The 20,104-nt window shown below is 47.8% G+C and overlaps 1 protein-coding gene and 1 long non-coding RNA gene across 5 annotated transcripts in view; one reads left to right on the top strand and one right to left on the bottom strand.

Annotated features, from left to right (window-relative positions):
• Nucleotides 1-20,104, top strand: part of LOC140431044 (uncharacterized) — an 80,217-nt gene that overhangs the window by 3,123 nt on the left and 56,990 nt on the right. The window lies entirely within an intron of this gene.
• cars1 (cysteinyl-tRNA synthetase 1) overlaps nt 17,094-20,104 on the bottom strand; it is a 140,077-nt gene continuing 137,066 nt past the window's right edge. For both annotated transcript variants that reach the window (XM_072518953.1, XM_072518952.1), the window contains one exon: nt 17,094-17,965. In XM_072518953.1, coding sequence (XP_072375054.1) covers nt 17,831-17,965 — 135 coding nt within the window. In that variant the 3' untranslated portion in view covers nt 17,094-17,830. The remainder of the gene's footprint in view (nt 17,966-20,104) is intronic.

Raw genomic sequence — 20,104 nt, 5'->3', positions numbered from 1 at the left:
CAACTTACTTAACACATCAAAGCTGTCGGGAAAACTACGGCAGGTGTGTGTCTTCAGCGTGACCGGATGATCCCGGTGGCAAGAAGATCTCCCCCTGTGTTTATGGAAATAAGAATGAAACCATTAACCAGTTAGTTGCTGTTTTGCCCCGGTTGAGTCAAGTTAAAATGAAACGCCTCCATTATTCTGAGAAAGACTATAACCTGGACAGAGCAGGTAGTTACTCATATTTTGAAAAATGTTTGGCATTCTTTCAGGAACCTTCTAAAAACAAATGATGAACAACCAAAGGAATATACCAGATGAATTTATCATTAACGCGATTGAGCGTGTGGGACAGAGGCAGGAGTCACAGAACCTGGCAATCCAAAAGGTGGATGAGTTGATAGGGGAGGACGACGATTGATTAACCTCGCTGGATACGGAGATGACGATGGTGACGAGGAGTCAAAAAAGGCTGAGGGAGAAGTTGGAGGATTTTGAAAATAGCTCCAGGAGGCAAAATTTCTGGAATGTGGGGATGCCTGAGGGTATTGAAGGAGCACAAGCTGCCAGATATATGGCAAACATGTTGGAGAAGCTGATGGGGGAGGGGGTCTTTGACTGTTTTCCCGAGGTGGGTCGAGTGCACAGGGTGCTGAGGAGAAGGCCGCACGCGGGGGAACCGCCGAGGATGATGATGGTGAGCCTGCATCATTTTCTCGACAAAGAGAAAATGGGCGGCACAGTGGTTAGCACTGTTGCTTCACAGTGCCAGGGATCCGGGTTCGATTCCCGGCTTGAGTGACTGTGCGGAGACTGCGCGTTCTCCCCGTGTCTGCTGTTGGGTTTTGTTTTTGTATCTGTTGGTTTTTGTTCTGATACGCAAAATGCCTTTAATAAAAATATTTTTAAAAAAGGAATGCTAGCTTTAGTGTTGAGCTCAAGAAAATTATCCAGAAATTCCCATCCATAACAGAAGTGACCCTGTGAGGCGTAGGTTGTCATGTACAGATCTCTATTTTTCAAAGTGGGGTGAGTGGAGGAGCAATGTTCAGAGAACTGAAGACATTGTGAACAGAGTGCTAATTTGGTGCAGAGGGGAAGGATGTGCTGCGTTCTATATTTTTCTATAATTCACTACTTAGTAAGTGCTTTCTTTTAATCTCATTTATTTCCAGAGCAGGGGTCATAGTATTGCTTAAAGATAATATTACACTGTTGGAGAGAAGACAAGGACACAAGACATGAGGGGTAGACCATATGGTCTGTCAAGCCAGCTCCTTCATTCAATATGATCATGGCTAATCTTAGGCTTTGACTGCATTTTCATACCTGCTCCTCATGTCCCTTAATTCCCTGAGAGACCTAACATTTGCCTTTGCCAGCCCTTAATGTATTCAATGATGGAACATCCACAACCTTCTGGGGTACAGAATTCCAAAGATTCCGGCCCTTTGAGTGAAGTAATTTCTCATCTCAGCCCTTCTGCGCATGCACGGATGACGCCAGTTATGCGGCGCCGGCCGTGTCATCTATGCGGCGCCGCCTTTACGCGGGCGACAAAGCCTGGCGCGTGTAGATGACGCGGCCCCGATCCTAGCCCATTGTCAGGGCCTGAATCGGTCGGGATCGGAGCCGTTTCGCACCGTCGTGAACCTCGACGGCGCGGCCACTTCGGCGCGGGAGTGGAGAATCCCGCCCCACATCTTTTCTGCTTTTTTATTCTTGCAGCCAAAGTGAGCAACCTCATACTTCCCTAATTGATGCTCCTTCTTGTTTTCCACTCACTGAACCTTTCTATATCTCTTGCAGCCTCTCTCTGTCCTCTCTACAGTTTACCTTTCCACCTAGCTTTGCGTTATCAGCAAACTTAAATACATTATTCTCTGACTCTGTCATTAATGTAGATTGTAAATAGCTCAGGTCCCAGCACTGATCCTTGCACGACTCCATTATTTACCACCTGCTAACTTGAAGAACCCCTATTTATGCCCACTCCCTACTTTCTATCCATTACCCTCTATCCATGCTAATATATAACCCTCATCTTGCCTATTAACTTTGTGTAGCACCTTATCAAATGGCTTATGAAAATCCAGGTATAATACTGGTTTCCCATTATTTATCTTACCAGTTACATCCTCAAAAAACTCTAAATAAAAATTGTCCTCAAACAGGATTGGCCTTCAGTTAAACCTTATTGACTTGTTCGAATCACACTATTGTTATGACCAGGTGAGGAGGGGTGAACTGGCTCCCTTCTATTCAGTGTCCTTGCTGGTCACAACAAAGGTTTAGGTTTCTTTTCCACAAAGGTCTGCCTTTTCCAAATCAGAACCTATTTAACTATTTATGCAGAAATAAGGAGCCAATCTAACAAGGTTTTTATTGAGTTAGAAAAAGAGCAAATTTATTAACCACTAAATCCGATGCACATCTCACACACACACACATAAGGTATCAGAAGTAAGGGAACTTAAGAATCAAATTTTAAAAAGTTCAAATAACATATGGTTGCATCTTTGACTTTGTTTGAGGCATACATTTCAAATATTGCGGCCAATTAGCTGGTTTCTTCGATTCAGTCAGATGTAGAAAATGCTGCAATCATTACAAGATCTCGGGTCATTGGTAGGTTTCTTATAATTGACTTTTTGAACTGGGTGACACACACTTTTTCCAAAAGAAAGGGAGAGAGCACAGTTTTTCAGTCAGATTCCTCCACTTAAAAACTGTCTTCTGGAGTGCGTTCAGGAGAATTTTCTTGATCAGTTATTTTCTGGACCCACCGGATGGAGGCGTTGCAGCATCTGTTTTTTTGCATGAGGTGGAAAATGTGTCAAGGAAAATATTTAGGGAAAGTAAATGTGGTACCATAAGATTTAGATTAGTTTCAGAAAACGACAAGGAGTAATAGAGTCATAGAGTGATAGATGTTTACAGCATGGAAACAGGCCCTTTGGCCCAGCTTGTCCATGCCGCCGAGTTTCTATCACTAAGATAGTCCTACTTGCCCGCATTTGGCCCATACCCCTCTATCCCCACCCTGCCCATGTAACTGCCTAACTGCTTTTAAAGGACAAAATTGTACCCAGCTCTACCACTGCCTCTGCAGCCCATTCCAGATGCTGTGTGTGAAGAAATTTCCCCTCTGGTCTCTTTTGTATCTCTCCCCTCTCACCTTAAACCTACGCCATCTAGTTCTAGATTCCTCTACCTTTGGGAAAAGATGTTGACTATCTACCTTATCTATGCCCCTCATTATTTTATAGACCTCTATAAGATCACCCCCAAGCCTCCTACGCTCCAGGGAAAAAAGTCCCAGCATATCCAACCTCTTCTTATAACTCAGACCACCAAGTCCTGGTAGCATCCTCGTAAAGCTCATCTGCACTCTTTCCAGTTTAACAATATCCTTCCTATAATAGGGTGACCAGAACTGAACACAGTATTCCATGTGTGGTATTACCAATGTCTTGTACAACTTCAACAAGATGTCCCAACTCCTGTATTCAATATTCTGACCAATTAAACCTAGCATGCAGAACGCCTTCTTCACCACCCTATCCACCTGCAACTCCACCTTCAAGGAGCAATGAACTTGTACTCCTAGATCTCTTCGTTCTGTAACTCTCCCCAACTCCCTACCATTAACTGAGTAGATCCTGCCCTGATTTTAACTACCAAAATGTTTCACCTCATATTTATCCAAATTAAACTCGATCTGCCATTTCATCAGCCCACTGGCCCAATTAGTCAAGGTCCTGTTGCAAACTTATATAACCTTCTTCACTATTCACTACGCTACCAATCTTGGTGTCATCTGCAAACTAACTAACCATGCCTCCTACATTATTATCCAAATCATTTCTATGTATAACAAATAACAGTGGACCCAGCCCCGACCCCTGAGGCACACCGCTGGTCACAGGCCTCCAGTTCATAAACAACTCTCCACAACCACCCTTTGGCTTCGGTCGCCAAGCCAATTTTGTATCCAATTGGCTACCTCACCCTGGATTCCGTGAGATTTAACCTTCTGCAATAACCTACCATGTGGTACCTTGTCAAAGGCCTTGCTAAAGTCCATGTAGACAACGTCGATCCCACTGCCCTCATCTACCTTCTTGGTTACCCCTTCAAAAAACACAATCAAATTCGTGAGACATGACTTTCCCCTTACAAAGCCATGTTGACTTTCCCAAATTAGCCTTTGCCTGTCTAAATGCCTGTAGATCCTGTCCTCAGAATATCTTCTAATCTAGTATAAAAATGCTTAATTTCAGGATCACTGATTTTAATGGGTTGAGAATGTATCTGTCCCAGATAAAAAATTGGAAGGCACAACTGTAATGGAACAATGGGCTGCCTTTAAAGAGTTGGTTCAGGTACAGTTGAGATGCATTCCCATGAAGGGGGAAAATGCTAGAGCAACCAAACCCAGAGTTCCCTGCACAATAAAAGAGATAGTAAGATAAGGTAGAAAAAATGGTGTGTATAATCAATGCCTATTTGATAATACGAGAGAATCAGGCCAAATATAGAACTTTCAAGTAAGCAAAAAAAGGAAACAAGTCCAAGAAGTAACTAGCTCGTAACGTAAAAGGGGATCCAAAAGTCTTCTGAAGGCATATATAAACAGTAAATAGATGGTCAAAGGAAAGATGGGGCCGATTAGGGCCCAAAAAGATCTATTCTTGGAGGCAGTGAGCATAAATGAAATACTAAGTATATCATGCCTTTACTAAGGAAGATGCTCCCAAAATCATATCAAAGAGGCCGCTGAGATACTTGATTAGCTAAAAATTGATAAAAGAGGAGTTACTGGAAAAGCTGGCTGTACTAGAAATTAAGATATCACAACCAGGTAGGATGTATCCAAGAATGCAACCGGAGACGGGTGGAAATCATGGAGGTGCTGGCCATTATCGTCCAATCCTCCGTTACAGGGGTGGCACCAGAGGACTTGAGAATTACAAATGTTATACCTTTATTCAAAAAAAGATAAACCCAGCAACTGCAGGTGGTGGGAAAGCATTTACAAACGATAATTTGAGACAAAGTTAAGTCACCTGGATAAGTTTGGATTAGTTAAAGAAAGATAGCACAGATTTGTTAAAGACAAACTGTGATTAACTAAATTGACTGAGAATGTTGATGACGATAATGCAGTTGATGTGATGTAGATAGGTTTCTACAATACATTGGGTAAAGGGCCACATAGCAGATTTGTCAGCAAAGTTCATGCCCATGCAATAAAACAATGTAGGCATAGATGCAAAGTTGACAGAATGACAAGAAACAATTAATGTTGAACAATTGTTTCTTGTTTTTTTTAATGACTTTTATTGAGGTTTTGGTACAGAACTTCCGGGTGCGGCAATGACCAGCTAAGTCGCACGTTTCGGCAGCTCCCGGTGGAAAGGACTTTTGGGCTCTTAATAGGAGCCCCAAATGCAATTTTAACGGCTAAAAACACTGTGCGGTAAACCAGACGGGAATCCCCCCTGGACACGGATGGAAAAAGGAGAGAAAAGTGGCCGGATTGCGGTGGATCCTCTAGAGCAGCGGCCAGGAAGGCAGGCACAAAGCAAGATGGCGTCGGAAGGAGGCAGTTTAATATGGGGCCCTGACCAACAAGAGTTCCTGCGGCGTTGCGTGGAAGAACTTAAAAAGGAGATGAAGAAGGAGCTGTTGGCCCCGATATTACAGGCGATTGAAGGGCTAAAGGAGGAGCAAAAGACCCAGGAGCAGGAGCTTCTGGTAAAGTGAAGGTAAAGGCTGCTGAGAATGAGGACGACATACAGGGCCTGGTGGTGAAGACAGAGATGCACGAGGTACAACACAAAAGGTGTGTGGAAAGGCTGGAGGTGCTGGAGAATAATGCGAGGAGGAAGAATTTAAGGATTCTTGGTCTTCCCAAAGGTGCAGAAGGGGCGGACGTCGGGGCATATGTGAGCACGATGCTGCACTCGTTAATGGGATTGGAGGCCCCGACGGGCCCGTTGGAGGTGGAGGGAGCGTATCGAGTTATGGCACGAAGACCGAGGGCTGGAGAAATTCCTCGAGCCATAGTGGTGAGATTTCTCCGATATAAGGACAGAGAGATGGTCCTCAGATGGGCAAAGAAAACTCGGAGCAGTAGGTGGGAGAACGCGGTGATCCGCGTGTATCAAGATTGGAGTGCGGAGGTGGCAAGAAGGAGGGCAAGCTTTAATCGGGCCAAGGCGGTGCTGCACAAAAGGAAGGTTAAATTTGGAATGCTGCAGCTGGCAAGACTGTGGGTCACACATCAAGGAAAACACCACTACTTTGAAACGGCAGAAGAGGCGTGGACATTTATTGTCGAGGAGAAACTGGAATAAGCGGGCTAGAAAAAGAACGTTTGGGACAAAGTGGTGGGGCGAATATGTGGGGTGAAGAGGGGGGGAAAAGGGGGAAGAGATGATTTCCCAAGTTGTTAATCCTGCGACCCTGTAACTTTTCTCTCTTCCCCATGTCGTGAGGGAGGGGGGGAGGATGAGGAGCTGGGGGCGCCGGCCATTGGGGGTGGGGCCAAATGGGAAGCTTTGTTCCCGCGCTATGGTAATCATGGCGGAAACAGGGAAGCAGGAAGGAGGTGGCCTCGCACAGTGGGAGCCGAGGTCACGGGGGGAAGCCGAGGTCGGCCAGAGTTTGCTGACTTCTGGGAGTAACATGGGGGGTGCAATTACGCTAGTGAGTGATCTAGCGGGGGGTGGGGTGGGGTGGGGGTGGGGGTTAACTGGGTCGCTGCTGCTGGGGAGAAGGGGGAGCTGGTATGGGGTGGGGTGGTCGGGGCGGGAGGGCGCCGTTGGGGGGAGATACGGCTACGTGGGAACCGGGTGAGGAGCTGGATTGAAAAAGGAGATGGCTAGTCGACAAGTGGGGGGGGGGGGGGGGGTAAAGAGCCCCCCAACCCGGCTGATCACGTGGAATGTGAGAGGGCTGAACGGGCCGATAAAGAGGGCACGGGTACTCGCACACCTAAAGAAATTTAAGGCAGATGTGGTTATGCTGCAGGAGACGCATCTGAAACTGATAGACCAGGTCAGACTACGCAAAGGATGGGTGGGGCAGGTGTTTCATTCGGGGCTAGACGCAAAAAACAGGGGGGTGGCTATACTAGTGGGGAAGCGGGTAATGTTTGAGGCAAAGACCATAGTGGCGGATAGCGGGGGCAGATACGTGATGGTGAGTGGCAAATTGCAAGGGGAGGCGGTGGTCTTAGTGAACGTATATGCCCCGAACTGGGATGATGCCAACTTTATGAGGCGTATGTTAGGACGTATCCCGGACCTAGAGGTGGGGAAGTTGGTAATGGGTGGAGATTTTAATATGGTGCTGGACCCAGGGCTGGACAGATCGAGGTCCAGGACCGGAAGGAGGCCGGCTGCAGCTAGGGTGCTTAAGGACTTTATGGAGCAGATGGGAGGAGTAGACCCCTGGAGATTTAGTAGACCTAGGAGTAAGGAGTTTTCGTTTTTCTCCTATGTCCACAAAGTTTATTCACGGAGAGACTTTTTTGTTTTGGGAAGGGCACTGATCCCGAAGGTGACGGGGACGGAGTACACGGCTATAGCTATTTTGGATCACGCTCCACATTGGGTGGACCTGGAGATAGGGGAGGAAAAAGAACAGCGTCCACCCTGGAGAATGGACATGGGATTATTGGCAGATGAGGGTGTGTGTTTAAGGGTGAGGGGGTGTATTGAAAGGTACTTGGAACTCAATGATAATGGGGAGGTCCAGGTGGGAGTGGTCTGGGAGGCGCTGAAGGCAGTGGTTAGAGGAGAGCTGATATCTAATAGGGCACATAAAGGAAAGCAGGAGGGTAGGGAAAGGGAGCAGTTGTTGAAAGAACCTCTGAGGGTGGACAGACAATATGCGGAGGCACCGGAGGAGGGACTGTACAGGGAAAGGCAAAGGCTACATGTAGAATTTGACTTGTTGACTACGGGTAATGCAGAGGCACAATGGAGGAAGGCACAGGGTGTACAGTACGAATATGGGGAGAAGGCGAGCAGGTTGCTGGCCCACCAACTGAGGAAAAGGGGAGCAGCGAGGGAGATAGGGGGGGTGAGAGATGAGGAGGGAGAGATGGAGCGGGGAGCGGAGAGAATGAATGGAGTGTTCAAGGCATTTTATGAAAGATTATATGAAGCTCAGCCCCCTGATGGGAAGGAGAGAATGATGTGCTTTCTGGATCAGCTGGAATTTCCTAAGGTGGAGGAGCAGGAGAGGGCGGGACTGGGAGCACAGATTGAGACGGAGTAAGTAGTGAAAGGGATTGGGAGCATGCAGGCGGGGAAGGCCCCGGGACCAGACGGATTCCCAGTTGAATTCTATAGGAAATATATGGACTTGCTGGCCCCGCTACTGATGAGAACCTTTAATGAGACGAGGGAAAGGGGGCAGCTGCCCCCCACTATGTCAGAGGCAACGATATCGCTCCTCCTAAAGAAGGAAAAAGACCCGCTGCAATGCGGGTCCTATAGGCCTATTTCCCTCCTGAATGTGGACGCTAAGATTCTGGCCAAGGTAATGGCAACGAGGATAGAAATATACGGAGGCTGCTAGGGGTAATGATGATGCCCCCACCAGAGGGGGAAGCGGAGATAGTGGTGGCGATGGATGCCGAGAAAGCATTTGATAGAGTGGAGTGGGATTATTTGTGGGAGGTGCTGAGGAGATTTGGCTTTGGAGATGGGTATATCAGATGGGTACAGTTGCTGTATAGGGCCCCGATGGCAAGCGTGGTCACGAATGGACGGGGGTCTGATTATTTTCGGCTCCATAGAGGGACGAGGCAGGGATGTCCTCTGTCCCCGTTATTGTTTGCACTGGCGATTGAGCCCCTGGCCATAGCATTGAGGGGTTCCAGGAAGTGGAGGGGAGTACTCAGGGGAGGAGAAGAACACCGGGTATCTCTGTATGCGGATGATTTGTTGCTATATGTGGCGGACCCGGCGGAGGGGATGCCAGAGATAATGCGGATACTTGGGGAGTTTGGGGATTTTTCAGGGTATAAATTGAACATGGGGAAAAGTGAGTTGTTTGTGGTGCATCCAGGGGAGCAGAGCAGAGAAATAGAGGATTTACCGTTGAGGAAGGTAACAAGGGACTTTCGGTACTTGGGGATCCAGATAGCCAAGAATTGGGGTACATTGCATAGGTTAAATTTAACGCGGTTGGTGGAACAGATGGAGGAGGCCTTTAAGAGATGGGACATGGTGTCCCTGTCACTGGTAGGTAGGGTGCAGGCGGTTAAAATGGTGGTCCTCCCGAGATTCCTTTTTGTGTTTCAGTGCCTCCCGGTGGTGGTCACGAAGGCTTTTTTCAAAAGAATCGAGAAGAGTATTATGAGTTTTGTGTGGGCCGGGAAGACCCCGAGAGTGAGGAGGGGATTTTTGCAGCGTAGTAGGGACAGGGGGGGGCTGGCACTACCGAGCCTAAGTGAGTACTACTGGGCCGCCAATATTTCAATGGTGTGTAAGTGGATGGGAGAAGAGGAGGGAGCGGCGTGGAAGAGATTGGAGAGGGCGTCCTGCAGGGGGACTAGCCTACAAGCTATGGTGACGGCACCGTTGCCGTTCTCACCGAAGAAATACACCACAAGCCCGGTGGTGGTGGCTACATTGAAAATTTGGGGGCAGTGGAGACGGCATAGGGGAAAGACGGGAGCCTCGGTGCGGTCCCCGATAAGAAATAACCATAGGTTTGTTCCGGGGAGAATGGATGGGGGATTTGGAGCATGGCAAAGAGCAGGGGTAGCACAATTGAGAGATCTGTTCGTAGATGGGACGTTTGCGAGTCTGGGAGCGCTGACGGAAAAATATGGGTTGCCCCAAGGGAATGCATTTCGGTATATGCAACTGAGGGCTTTTGCGAAGCAACAGGTGAGGGAATTCCCGCAGTTCCCGACGCAGGAGATGCAGGATAGAGTGATCTCAGAGACATGGGTGGGGGATGGTAAGGTTTCGGACATATATAGGGAAATGAGGGACGAGGGGGAGATCATGGTAGATGAGCTGAAAGGGAAATGGGAAGGAGAGCTGGGGGAGGAGATTGAGGAGGGGCTGTGGGCTGATGCCCTACGTAGGGTAAACTCATCGTCCTCGTGTGCCAGGCTAAGCCTGATACAATTTAAGGTGTTACACAGGGCGCATATGACTGGAGCACGGCTCAGTAAATTTTTTTGGGATAGAGGATATGTGTGCGAGATGCTCGAGAAGCCCAGCGAATCACACCCACATGTTCTGGTCATGCCCGGCACTACAGGGGTTTTGGGTGGGGGTGGCAAAGGTGCTTTCGAAGGTGGTGGGGGTCCAGGTCGAACCAAGCTGGGGGTTGGCTATATTTGGGGTTGCAGAAGAGCCGGGAGTGCAGGAGGCGAGAGAGGCTGATGTTTTGGCCTTGGCGTCCCTAGTAGCCCGACGCAGGATATTGTTAATGTGGAAGGAAGCCAAACCCCCGGGTGTGGAGACCTGGTTAAACGACATGGCAGGGTTTATAAAGTTAGAACGGATTAAGTTCATACTAAGGGGTTCGGCTCAAGGGTTCACCAGGCGGTGGCAGCCGTTCGTCGACTACCTCACAGAAAGATAGAGGGAATGGAAAAGAAGAAGACAACAGCAGCAACCCAGGGGGAGGGCGGGGGGGGAGGAATCGGACGGACTCTCAGGGATGTTATTGTATATGTATAGGCACTTGTTTTAGGTAATTGTATATTGGACTGTTGGATTGTATCTTTGGAGAGTATTTATTTTTGACAAGGCAGTTGCCATTTTGTTTGGTTTTTGTTTCTGTTCATATATTATTTATTTATTTGTTTAAAACTGGCCACTTATTTATATTGCTTTATTGTTGTTTAAAAGAAACACTACGTACTGTTATGTTTGGCCAAAAGATCTTGAATAAAATATATATATTTTTTAAATTGAGGTTTTGGTATACAAAACAAATATAAATATGAACAAACTGGGAGTTAAAAAAGAGAAAATAGGAAGTAAAATTAAAAGTACACATAGATCGGCTACAACTATTTACATAGATACATCACAGTTTCCTCTTTCTTTTTCTATTCCCTCCTGGTGTTTGCAGTGGCGACTGTGGTCCCCTGCGTTTCGCTTCCCACCGGCTGTCCCTTTGCTTTTCTTCCCTTTGGCTCAGGTTGTTGTTGCACCTGCCCTGCAAACCCCCCCCCCAACGTGTATCCTGCTACTCTTGTTGGGTTTGGTTGAGTTTCATGTTCCCCCGACCCCCCCCCCCCCCCCCCCCCCCCATCCCCTCCTTACTGTCGTGGCTTCTCCCTCCTGATCTTTGGCTTCCTAGTTCTTGGCTACAAACAGGTCTTGGAACAACCGAGTGAATGGTGCCCACGTTTTGTGGCAGCCCTCTTCCGAACCTCGGAAGCAGTCTGTAACTTTAGGTGACTCTAGCCAAGCAGGATTCTCCGGCGGGCGATTAGGGAGGCAAAGGCACGGGCATCAGCCCTCCTCCCCATGAAGAGATCTGGCTGCTCTGATACCCTGAAGACTGTCACTCTCGTGCATGGCTCCACCCTCACCCCCACCACCTCGGACATTGCCTCGTAGAAGGCTGTCCAGAACATGTGGACTAGTTGGTCGGGTGTCCTTGGCACCGTTCGCATCTATCCTCCACCTCCGGGAAAAACCTGCTCATTCGGGTTCTGGATAAGTGGGCTCTGTGTATCACTTTTAACTGCATTAGGCTTAGTGTTACGCATGTGGAGGTGAAGTGGACCCTGTGCAGTGCCTTGCTCCAGAGTTCCCACCCTATTTCAAACCCGAGGTCCTCCTCCCACTTCTCCCTCATCCCGTCCAGTTTGGTATTTGCCCCCCTTAGCTGTCATCCGTACATGTCACCACAGTTCCCTTTCCCCAAGATGTCCGCATCCAGCAGGTCCTCTAGCAGTGATTGTCGTGGTGGTCATGGATACGTCCTTGTTTCCCTCCCTAGGAAGTTTTTGAGTTGCAGGTACTTAAGTTTGGTTATCCCTTGTCAGCTGAAATCTTTCTGTCAGCTCTTCGAGCGTTGTTAACCTGTTGTTGGTGTAGAAATCCCTGACTGTCAGCGTCCCCCTGTCCTGTCTCCATCTTTTGAAGGTGGCGTCCATGGTCGCCGGCGTGAACCTGTGGTTGTAGCAGATGGGGCTTTATCGGAAATTTCGGTTAACCCGAAATGCTTTCGCAGTTGGTTCCACGACCGGAGTCTTGCTACCACCACTGGGCTCGTTGAATACATAATAGGTGAGGATGGGAGTGCCGCCGTGGCTAGGGTCCGGAGGGAGGTCCTTCTGCAGGAGCCCTCCTCCATGAGCACCCACTCAGCTTCTGGCTCCTTTATCCACCCCTTTACTCTGTCTGCGGTCGCAGGTTTGGGAGGGCTAGGCCCCCCCATGGATTTCGTTCTCTTCAGTACCCACTTTGGGATTCTTGCATTCTTCCACCCCCCATTCAAATGTCATAATCAGTTTGTCCAGTGAGTTGAAAAAGGCCTTGAGGATGTTGATCGGGATGGATCTAAACAGGAAGAGGAAGGTGGGCAGTATGTTCATTTTGATTGTCTGCAACCTCGCCGCCAGGGAGAGTGGGAGTATGTTCATCTCTGCAGGTCCTTCTTAACTTCCTCCGTTAGGCTGGTCAGGTTCCACTTGTGGATCCCTGTCCATTTGTGAACGATTTGGATCCCTAGGTAGTGGAATTTGTGTCGGGCCTGTTTAAATAGCAGTCCCCCCAGCTCTGCTCCTTCCCCTTGCGGGTTCACGCGGAAGATCTCACTTTTGCTCAGGTTAAATTTGTAGTCTGGGAAGGTTCAAAACTCTTACAAGAGCGCCATGATCCCTTCCATGCTGCTTTGCGGCTCCGAGGTGTAGAGCAGCAGGTCATCCACATAGAGCGAGATTCTGTGCTCTCTGTCTCCTCTCCGTATCTCTTTCCAATTCTTTACCACCCTAAGCGCGATCGTTAATGGTTCGATCATTAGGGTGAATAGCAGCGGGGATAATGGGCATCCCTGCCCTGTGCCTCTATGCAGTTGAAAGTACTTAGAGCTGGTGGTATTTGTCCATACGCTCACCTTGGGAGCGTTGTACAGGAGCTTTACGCAGGCGGTGAACCCTGTTCCTAGCCCAAACCGCTCCACCACCTCTGTGAGGTCATTCCATTCAACTCTGTTGAAGGCCTTTTCAGCGTCCAGGGAGACAATCACCTCAGGTGTTCTGTCCCCAGATGGGGTCATGATCACGTTCAGCAGTCGCCTGATGTTCGATGTTAAGCTGTCTACCCTTGACAAAGCCCGTTGCATCTTCTGCAACCACCTCTGGTACGCAGTCCTCCAGCCTTTTGGCTAGGATCTTGGCCAGTATGTTTGCGTCTACATTTAGCAGCGAGATGGTTCTGTAGGAACCACATTCATTAGGGTCTTTGTCTTTTTTAGGTAGCAGCGAGATTGAGGCTTGTGCTAGCATAGACGACAGTGAGCTCGCGCCAGTAAGTCTGTGAACATCTCCCATAGGTGTGGGGCCAATGTTGTTGTCTAACTTTTGTAGAAGTCCGCCGGGAAACCGTCTGGTTTCCTGCCCCCCCCCTCTCTGCTTGCATGGAACTAATACTCTCCATGACCTCTCCCAGTTCTAGTGGTGCTTCCAGGCCCCATTTCCTGTCCTGGCCCCACGAGTGTCCAGACCATCAAGGAACTGCTTCATTCCCGAGTCCCCTACTGGGGGCTCCAAGGTGCATAGCCAGTAGAAGGCCTCAAATGCTGTATCGACCTTGTCCGGTTCCGCTACTAAGTTGCCACTGCTGTCCCTGATCTATGCTGTTTCCCTCCTGGCTGCCTGCTTTCTGTGTTCGTACAGGGTCCCCTGTGCCTAGCGGAGTTGGTGCACTGCTTTCCTCATGGAGAGGTCAAAGTTCATCTAGAGATTTTTCCTCTGCGCCAGGAGCTCTCCCAGAACGTCAAGGGTGAACCCTGTTCTGATTATTAGTAATATACCCGTCTATGGTCTGTGATATTTTCTTGCAAAAAGCCTCGTCGGCAGGAGGGCCGTGTCCAACCTCCAGGGGGGGCCGTCTCCAACCTCACATCCAAACATATTGTGGAGCGTGGTTGGACTTTATAATCGTGGAGTATTCCACCCTTACTATCCCTGGAAGCACTGATTTCCCCACAAGGAAGTCGATCGTGAATAGACATTATCTTTGGGAGAAGAAGGAGAACTCCTTCTCCCCTGGTTGGGTGAATCGCCATGGGTCCACCGCCCCCATTTGCTCCTTGAATAGGCTGAGTTCCTTCGCCATGTTGGCGGTCTTGCACTCCGGGGTTTCACTTTGTGAGGGAGCCGTCCAAAATGGTCATGGTCACTGTTCTCCCCATGAGGTCGGGCCCCTGCGCGCTGAGGTTTCCCATTGTCCAGGGACCTTCCCAAGTGGTTGCTTGCAGCGCCATTTTGTTCCAAGTCACCATGTGTGGCCTGTTGTCGCCAGTCTAATGCCCTCCATCCTTCTTCACCTATCTGTCCCTTATGGTGTCTTTCCTTCCCTACCCCCTGTCCTCTTTCCCCCCCCCCCCCCCCTTCCCCCGTTTAACCCTTTGTGTCCGTTTTCTGCACCCCATCCCCATCCCACCAGGCACTTCCCCCTTGCTGGGGAAGCGCCGTGGCTTCTCGTCTTCATGAATCCTGGTGCTAGCTACCTTGCTAGTGTAGAGGCCCCCCCCCGGCTTGTTGCTCCTCCCGTTGCCCGATCTCTGGGCTCCCTGTCCTCCATTTCCCTCACCGTCCACTGTGCTTAGCTGTACTTGCTCATTGTTCCCTTTTTTACCACTCTCGTCTCCAAAATGAGGCAGTGTTCCCCCGCGAAAAGCGGTTGCTGTGGCAATGGTCTACTGCTGGCTGTACAGACTGTAAAAGGGAGAGAACTTTTTTTTTGTGTTATAAGAGTCTCATTCTGCTGGCTCTTCATCACTACCCCTTCTCCTGTCCGTTCTCTGTGATGAACTCGTCAGCGTGCACAGCACGGTAGCTAGCACAGTTGCTTCACAGCTCCAGGGTTCCAGGTTCGGTTCCCAGCTTGGGTCACTATCTGCACGGAATCTGCATGTTCTCCCGGTGTCAGCGTGGGTTTCCTCCGGGTGCTCCGGTTTCCTTCCAGAGTACAAAGATGTGCAGGTTAGGTGGATTGGCTATGCTAAATTGCTCTTAAGTGTCAAGAAAACCGGTTAGTTGGAATTACGGGGATAGGGTGGAGGTATGGGCTTAGGTAGAGTGCTCTTTCCAAGGGCTGGTGCAGACTTGATGGGCTGAATGGCCTTCTTCTGCACTGTAAATTCTATGATTATCTATGATGCCCGTCACCAGACGTCCGAACAATTGTTTTTGGACTGTAGGGAGGTATACAGTCATGTTTTCCAGGGATCAATACGAGGCCCACTACTTCTCTGTGAGAGAAGTGGTAGACTAAGAGGTCATTAACAGGCTCATGGAACCAACAGAAAGGTGGCAGATGAAGTTTAATGGAGAGAAATACAAGCTGATATATTTTGAAAAATGAAAATCGCTTATTGTCACAAGTAGGCTTCAATGAAGTTACTGTGAAAAGCCCCTAGTCGCCACATTCCAGCACCTGCTCGTGGAGGCTGGTACGGGAATTGAACCGTGCTGCTGGCCTGCCTTGGTCTGCTTTAAAAGCCAGCGATTTAGCCCAGTGTGCGAAACCAAGAATGAGGTGAGGCAATATAAATTAAAGGACAATTCTAAAGGGGTGCAGGAACAGAGAACCCAGGGGGGATATGCACACAAATTGTTGAGGTTACAAGATTGAGAAAGTGGTCAAAAAGGCATCCAGAAGGATCAGTGGTGGGGCCTCAACTATTTACAATCTATATCATTGGCTTGGATGAAGGGATTGAATGTATGGGAGCTAATTTGCCAATGACACTAAGATAGGTAGTAAAGTAAGTTGTCAAGAGGCGGTTGAGAGTCTGCAGAAATATAGATAGGTTAAGTGAGGGGGGCAAAATTGTGATAGATGGAATATAATGTGAGAATATATGAACTTGGCCACTTTAAAGCAGTATACTCTTTAAATGGAGGGAGACTGCAGAACTCAGTGGTACAGAGGGATCTGGTATGTGAAGGTTATTATGCAGGTACAGCAAGTGATTGGGAAGGCAAATGGAATGTCGAGAAGTTTTACTGCAGCTATATAGGCCTTAGTGAGACCACATCTTGAGTACCGTGTACAATTCGGGTCTCCTTATTTTAATAAGGAGATAACTGGGTTAGAAGCAGTTCAAAGAAGGTTCACTCGACTCATTCTTGGGATGAAGGGCTTATCACAAAGAAAGGTTGAACAATTGGGCTTTTACACATTGGAGTCAAGAAGAATGAGGGGTGATCTTATTGAAATGTAAAATATCCTGGGGGGACGTGACATAGAGGCATAGAGTATAAAAGCAGGAAATTATGCTGAACATTCATAAAATCCTGGTTTGACCTCAGTTGGAGTATTGTGTCCAATTATAGGTGCTGGACTTTAGTAACCATGTGAAGGCTTTAGGGAAGGTTTAGAGAATATTGATGAGAATGATCTTGGGGATGTGAGACTTCAGTTTTGTGGATAGATTAGGGAAGCTCAGGTTGTTCTTAGTGAAAAGGACATTTGACGGGAGATATGATGGTGCAGAACAGAGAGAAACTTTTTGCATTAGCGAAAGAACAGAGAACCAGAGGATGCAGATTTAGAATAATAAGAATAAAAGGTGGCTTTCAGGATTTTTTTTCTCTAACAAAACGAGTGTCAAAATGTGGAATTCACAGCCTGTAAAGGGTGGTGGGGAGAGATTAAAATCGTGGCTTTTAAAAGACAGTTAGATAAGCAACTGATGGGCTCTGGAGAAAGGATAGAAGTGAGAATAGCTAAATTGCTCTTACAGACAAGGCGGCACAGGCTCAGCAGGCCAAATTGCTTCCTTCTGTGCTGTAAAAATGCAATTATTCTATGAACAGGTAAAACATCTATTTCAAAATGATACAAATAGCACATTTTCATGCAAAGAACTCATATCAATTCCCAAAACTTAATTTTTTTAATTAAAAGGAACATTAGTTAAAATGACAGCAAAATACATAATTATTGGACAGAAATTGATTAATCGTTATGACCATTAAAAGGGAAGACGGAAAAGCCATCTGCATATTCTTCCTCAAAGTGCTCCACTCAAAGACATGGCTCGGACTGGCAAAGAGCCAAAAAGCCCCAAATTGTATTTTTGCATTGATTGAAGGATGTTGGTGTTCAGAATTAAATCCTTTGCATTTCAGCCACATTGTCAAATCAATCACAGCTACCTCCCGCTATTCAGCCCCAATCTTCTAGATCACCGGCTGGACAGTTCATCACTTCACTACACAAACCATTATGTAGCCTGTGAGATACTGGCAATTACTGTCAAATGAGGACTTGTTATTAGGGACTATGGGCGCCACGGTAGCACAGTGGTTAGCACTGTTGCCTCACATGCCTGCATGTCGGTCCAAAAATGAAAGGCAAGTGCCTCCGTGCTGTGCCATCGTAAATCTTATCACATCAATTTCAATTCTTTGTTGAACAAGAGAAAAGTCAGCTGTTTGAACTCGGTCAATTTTATTTGCTTCCATTAGTTGATTTCTCATGGCCAAAAGTAAAAAATGTCTCTTTATTCATTCGCGAATCGAAATAGAAGTTTTATTCTCTTTGTTCGATCCCTGTCATTTCTTGTGTGCTTCTTTCCGATGCTGGACACACTGGAAGTCATTGTAATGCATTTAGTTAGTGCTGCTATTCTGCAGCATCCGCACATACTCATTATACCGCTCCTCCTGCATTTCATAAAGTTTTCTAAGTTTCTTGGTCTGCCCCTTGCTCAGTTCCTTGCCCTCCATATCATGAGTTGGAATCCCCTTGAAGAAAATAAACAAGAACTTTAGGATTAGAACTCACTCTGATCAACAGCATAAGGAAAGCACACACTGAAAAAGGACCATTTTGTCCATCAAAATCACTGGTTATTGAATCTAAGCAACGCATTAAAAAAAAAAATTATTATAAATTTAGAGTACCCAATTCATTTTTTCCAATTAAGGGGCAATCTAGTGTGGCCAATCCACCTACCCTGCATATTTTTGGGTTGTGGGGGCGAAACCCACGCAAATACAGGGAGAATGTGCAAACTCCACACGGACAGTGACCCGGGATGGAACCTGGGACCTCGGCGCCGTGAGGCATCAGTGCTAACCACTGCGCCAGCGTGCTGCCCCATTACGCCAAGCACCGCATTTAACCTCAAAAATGTTCTGTAATGTTTCTTTCCAGTACCACAACAAACATGTCGTGCATTTAGGAAATAGTTGAGTCAAATAGATCATGTAGATCGCAGGTCCATTCCTCTGTCTGCATTATCTGATCTCAATCAAACTGCAATTGTGGTACTACAATTAGACTCAGGGTCCCTCAATTAAGGTACAGTCAAGTCAGGATTGAGCTGTGCTGTGATGCTGTCTACAGATGAATATCATGCTGATAATGTCCCACTGTGCACTTGCCTCAGTGACCCTGGCAAGTTACTGATAGTTTGGGAATAAGTGACCTGACTGAAATCCCAGAATTAAGGGTTAAAATAGTATATAATTAGCTTATGAGATATCTTAGATTCCTGACCCATCCTCAGAATCAGAAACTTAAAAGAGGGTGGGATGATGCCAGGATCCCAACCCAACACCAATATTTGGAAATTTAGAGCATGATCCAAAGGAAAAGTGACATCTGTCGCAGATTTTGCTGGGAGTTCCCCACTGCAATCTAACTCCACTTAGACACTTTTTTGGGTCCTGGGGAGTTTCTCACTGGGTTAGCCCACACTAAAAATGTTCTTAATCAACGGGGAGCTGAACTCAGAGATGGAACTGCCATTTCGAAAGGATGTCCCAATCTTCAAGTGAGCTTGTGGATCCCATATACTCCCCTTACAGACCCCCCCACATCACCCCCCCCCCCCCCAACCTCCCAGAGGGCCCCACTTGCCTCCCCTGCACACCCCCATCCTTCATACCCCATCTTCACCCTGCTTTCATGGGCATGGCCCTCCTTAGACCCTGACCCTTGGCAGTGCCTCCCTGGCACCCAGGGAGTGCTCCTGCTGGCTTTGCGGTGCCACCCAGGCACCTTGGCAGTGCCAGCCAGGCAGTGCCGTCCACATTCTAGGGGGAGGATCCAGGGGCCACCCTGCACGATCTCAGGCCACCCAGTGGCTCCTACGGCCTGGGAGAGAGACCCTACCGGGTGCCGTTCTGCCTGGTCCACATTTGTCTGTACCAGTACTGAATGATGCCCGGTTGAGGCCTCCCTGGGAAAGCTGTTAGATCCCGGGAGGCCAGCAGATAGTGGGTAATTACGCTGAAGTTGTTTAAAACTGACTTAAGCACACACAGCCTGGTCCCATCCATTGTGGCCAGGATTCTGGAACTAGGTAGAACTTGGCAAGGCGATCTGGCTGCTGGGAAGCCCGTGGGAGGCCTCACCTGACATCTACCGGCCATGTCGCGCACCCAGTCTGGCGCAACATGGCCAGTACATTGTGCTCGTGCTCGTAATTTCCTACAAGCACTCAAACCCACTTCACTAGATCTGGGAAAATTCCACCACTGTGTCAGAAGTATAGTTATGTCATGATAGTTTTGACTCAAGTTCTCGTAGCATAATCAAAGCCATTAGATTTGATTTATGGAATAGATAATCTCCAAGTACAAGAATTGTTAATTAAAGTTTTTAAAGAAAAGCTCTGGTTCTTGGACTTGGATCTAAAGCACAGAAAAGTGAAAGTGATCCAAGAAGATGAGTGCTCCTTCAGTAGTTCAGTTACTTAAGGAAGTTAGTAGCTGACCCCCACAGACCAGTAAATTAATTCCACGGAATTAGCTGATAGGGAAAACCAAAGCCAGCCAGAGTTTCTCTTCTCAAATGCTATCCAATGATTCATGCTAAGGGAAAACGTGTCTGAACATCAACTGAGAGTGCGTCAGATTCAGCTGAGTTTTCCCACC

Source organism: Scyliorhinus torazame, chromosome 10 (assembly GCF_047496885.1).
Source record: "Scyliorhinus torazame isolate Kashiwa2021f chromosome 10, sScyTor2.1, whole genome shotgun sequence".
NCBI lineage: Eukaryota > Metazoa > Chordata > Chondrichthyes > Carcharhiniformes > Scyliorhinidae > Scyliorhinus > Scyliorhinus torazame.
Note: the sequence above shows the minus strand (reverse complement) of the source record. Positions and strands in the feature narration are given on the sequence as shown.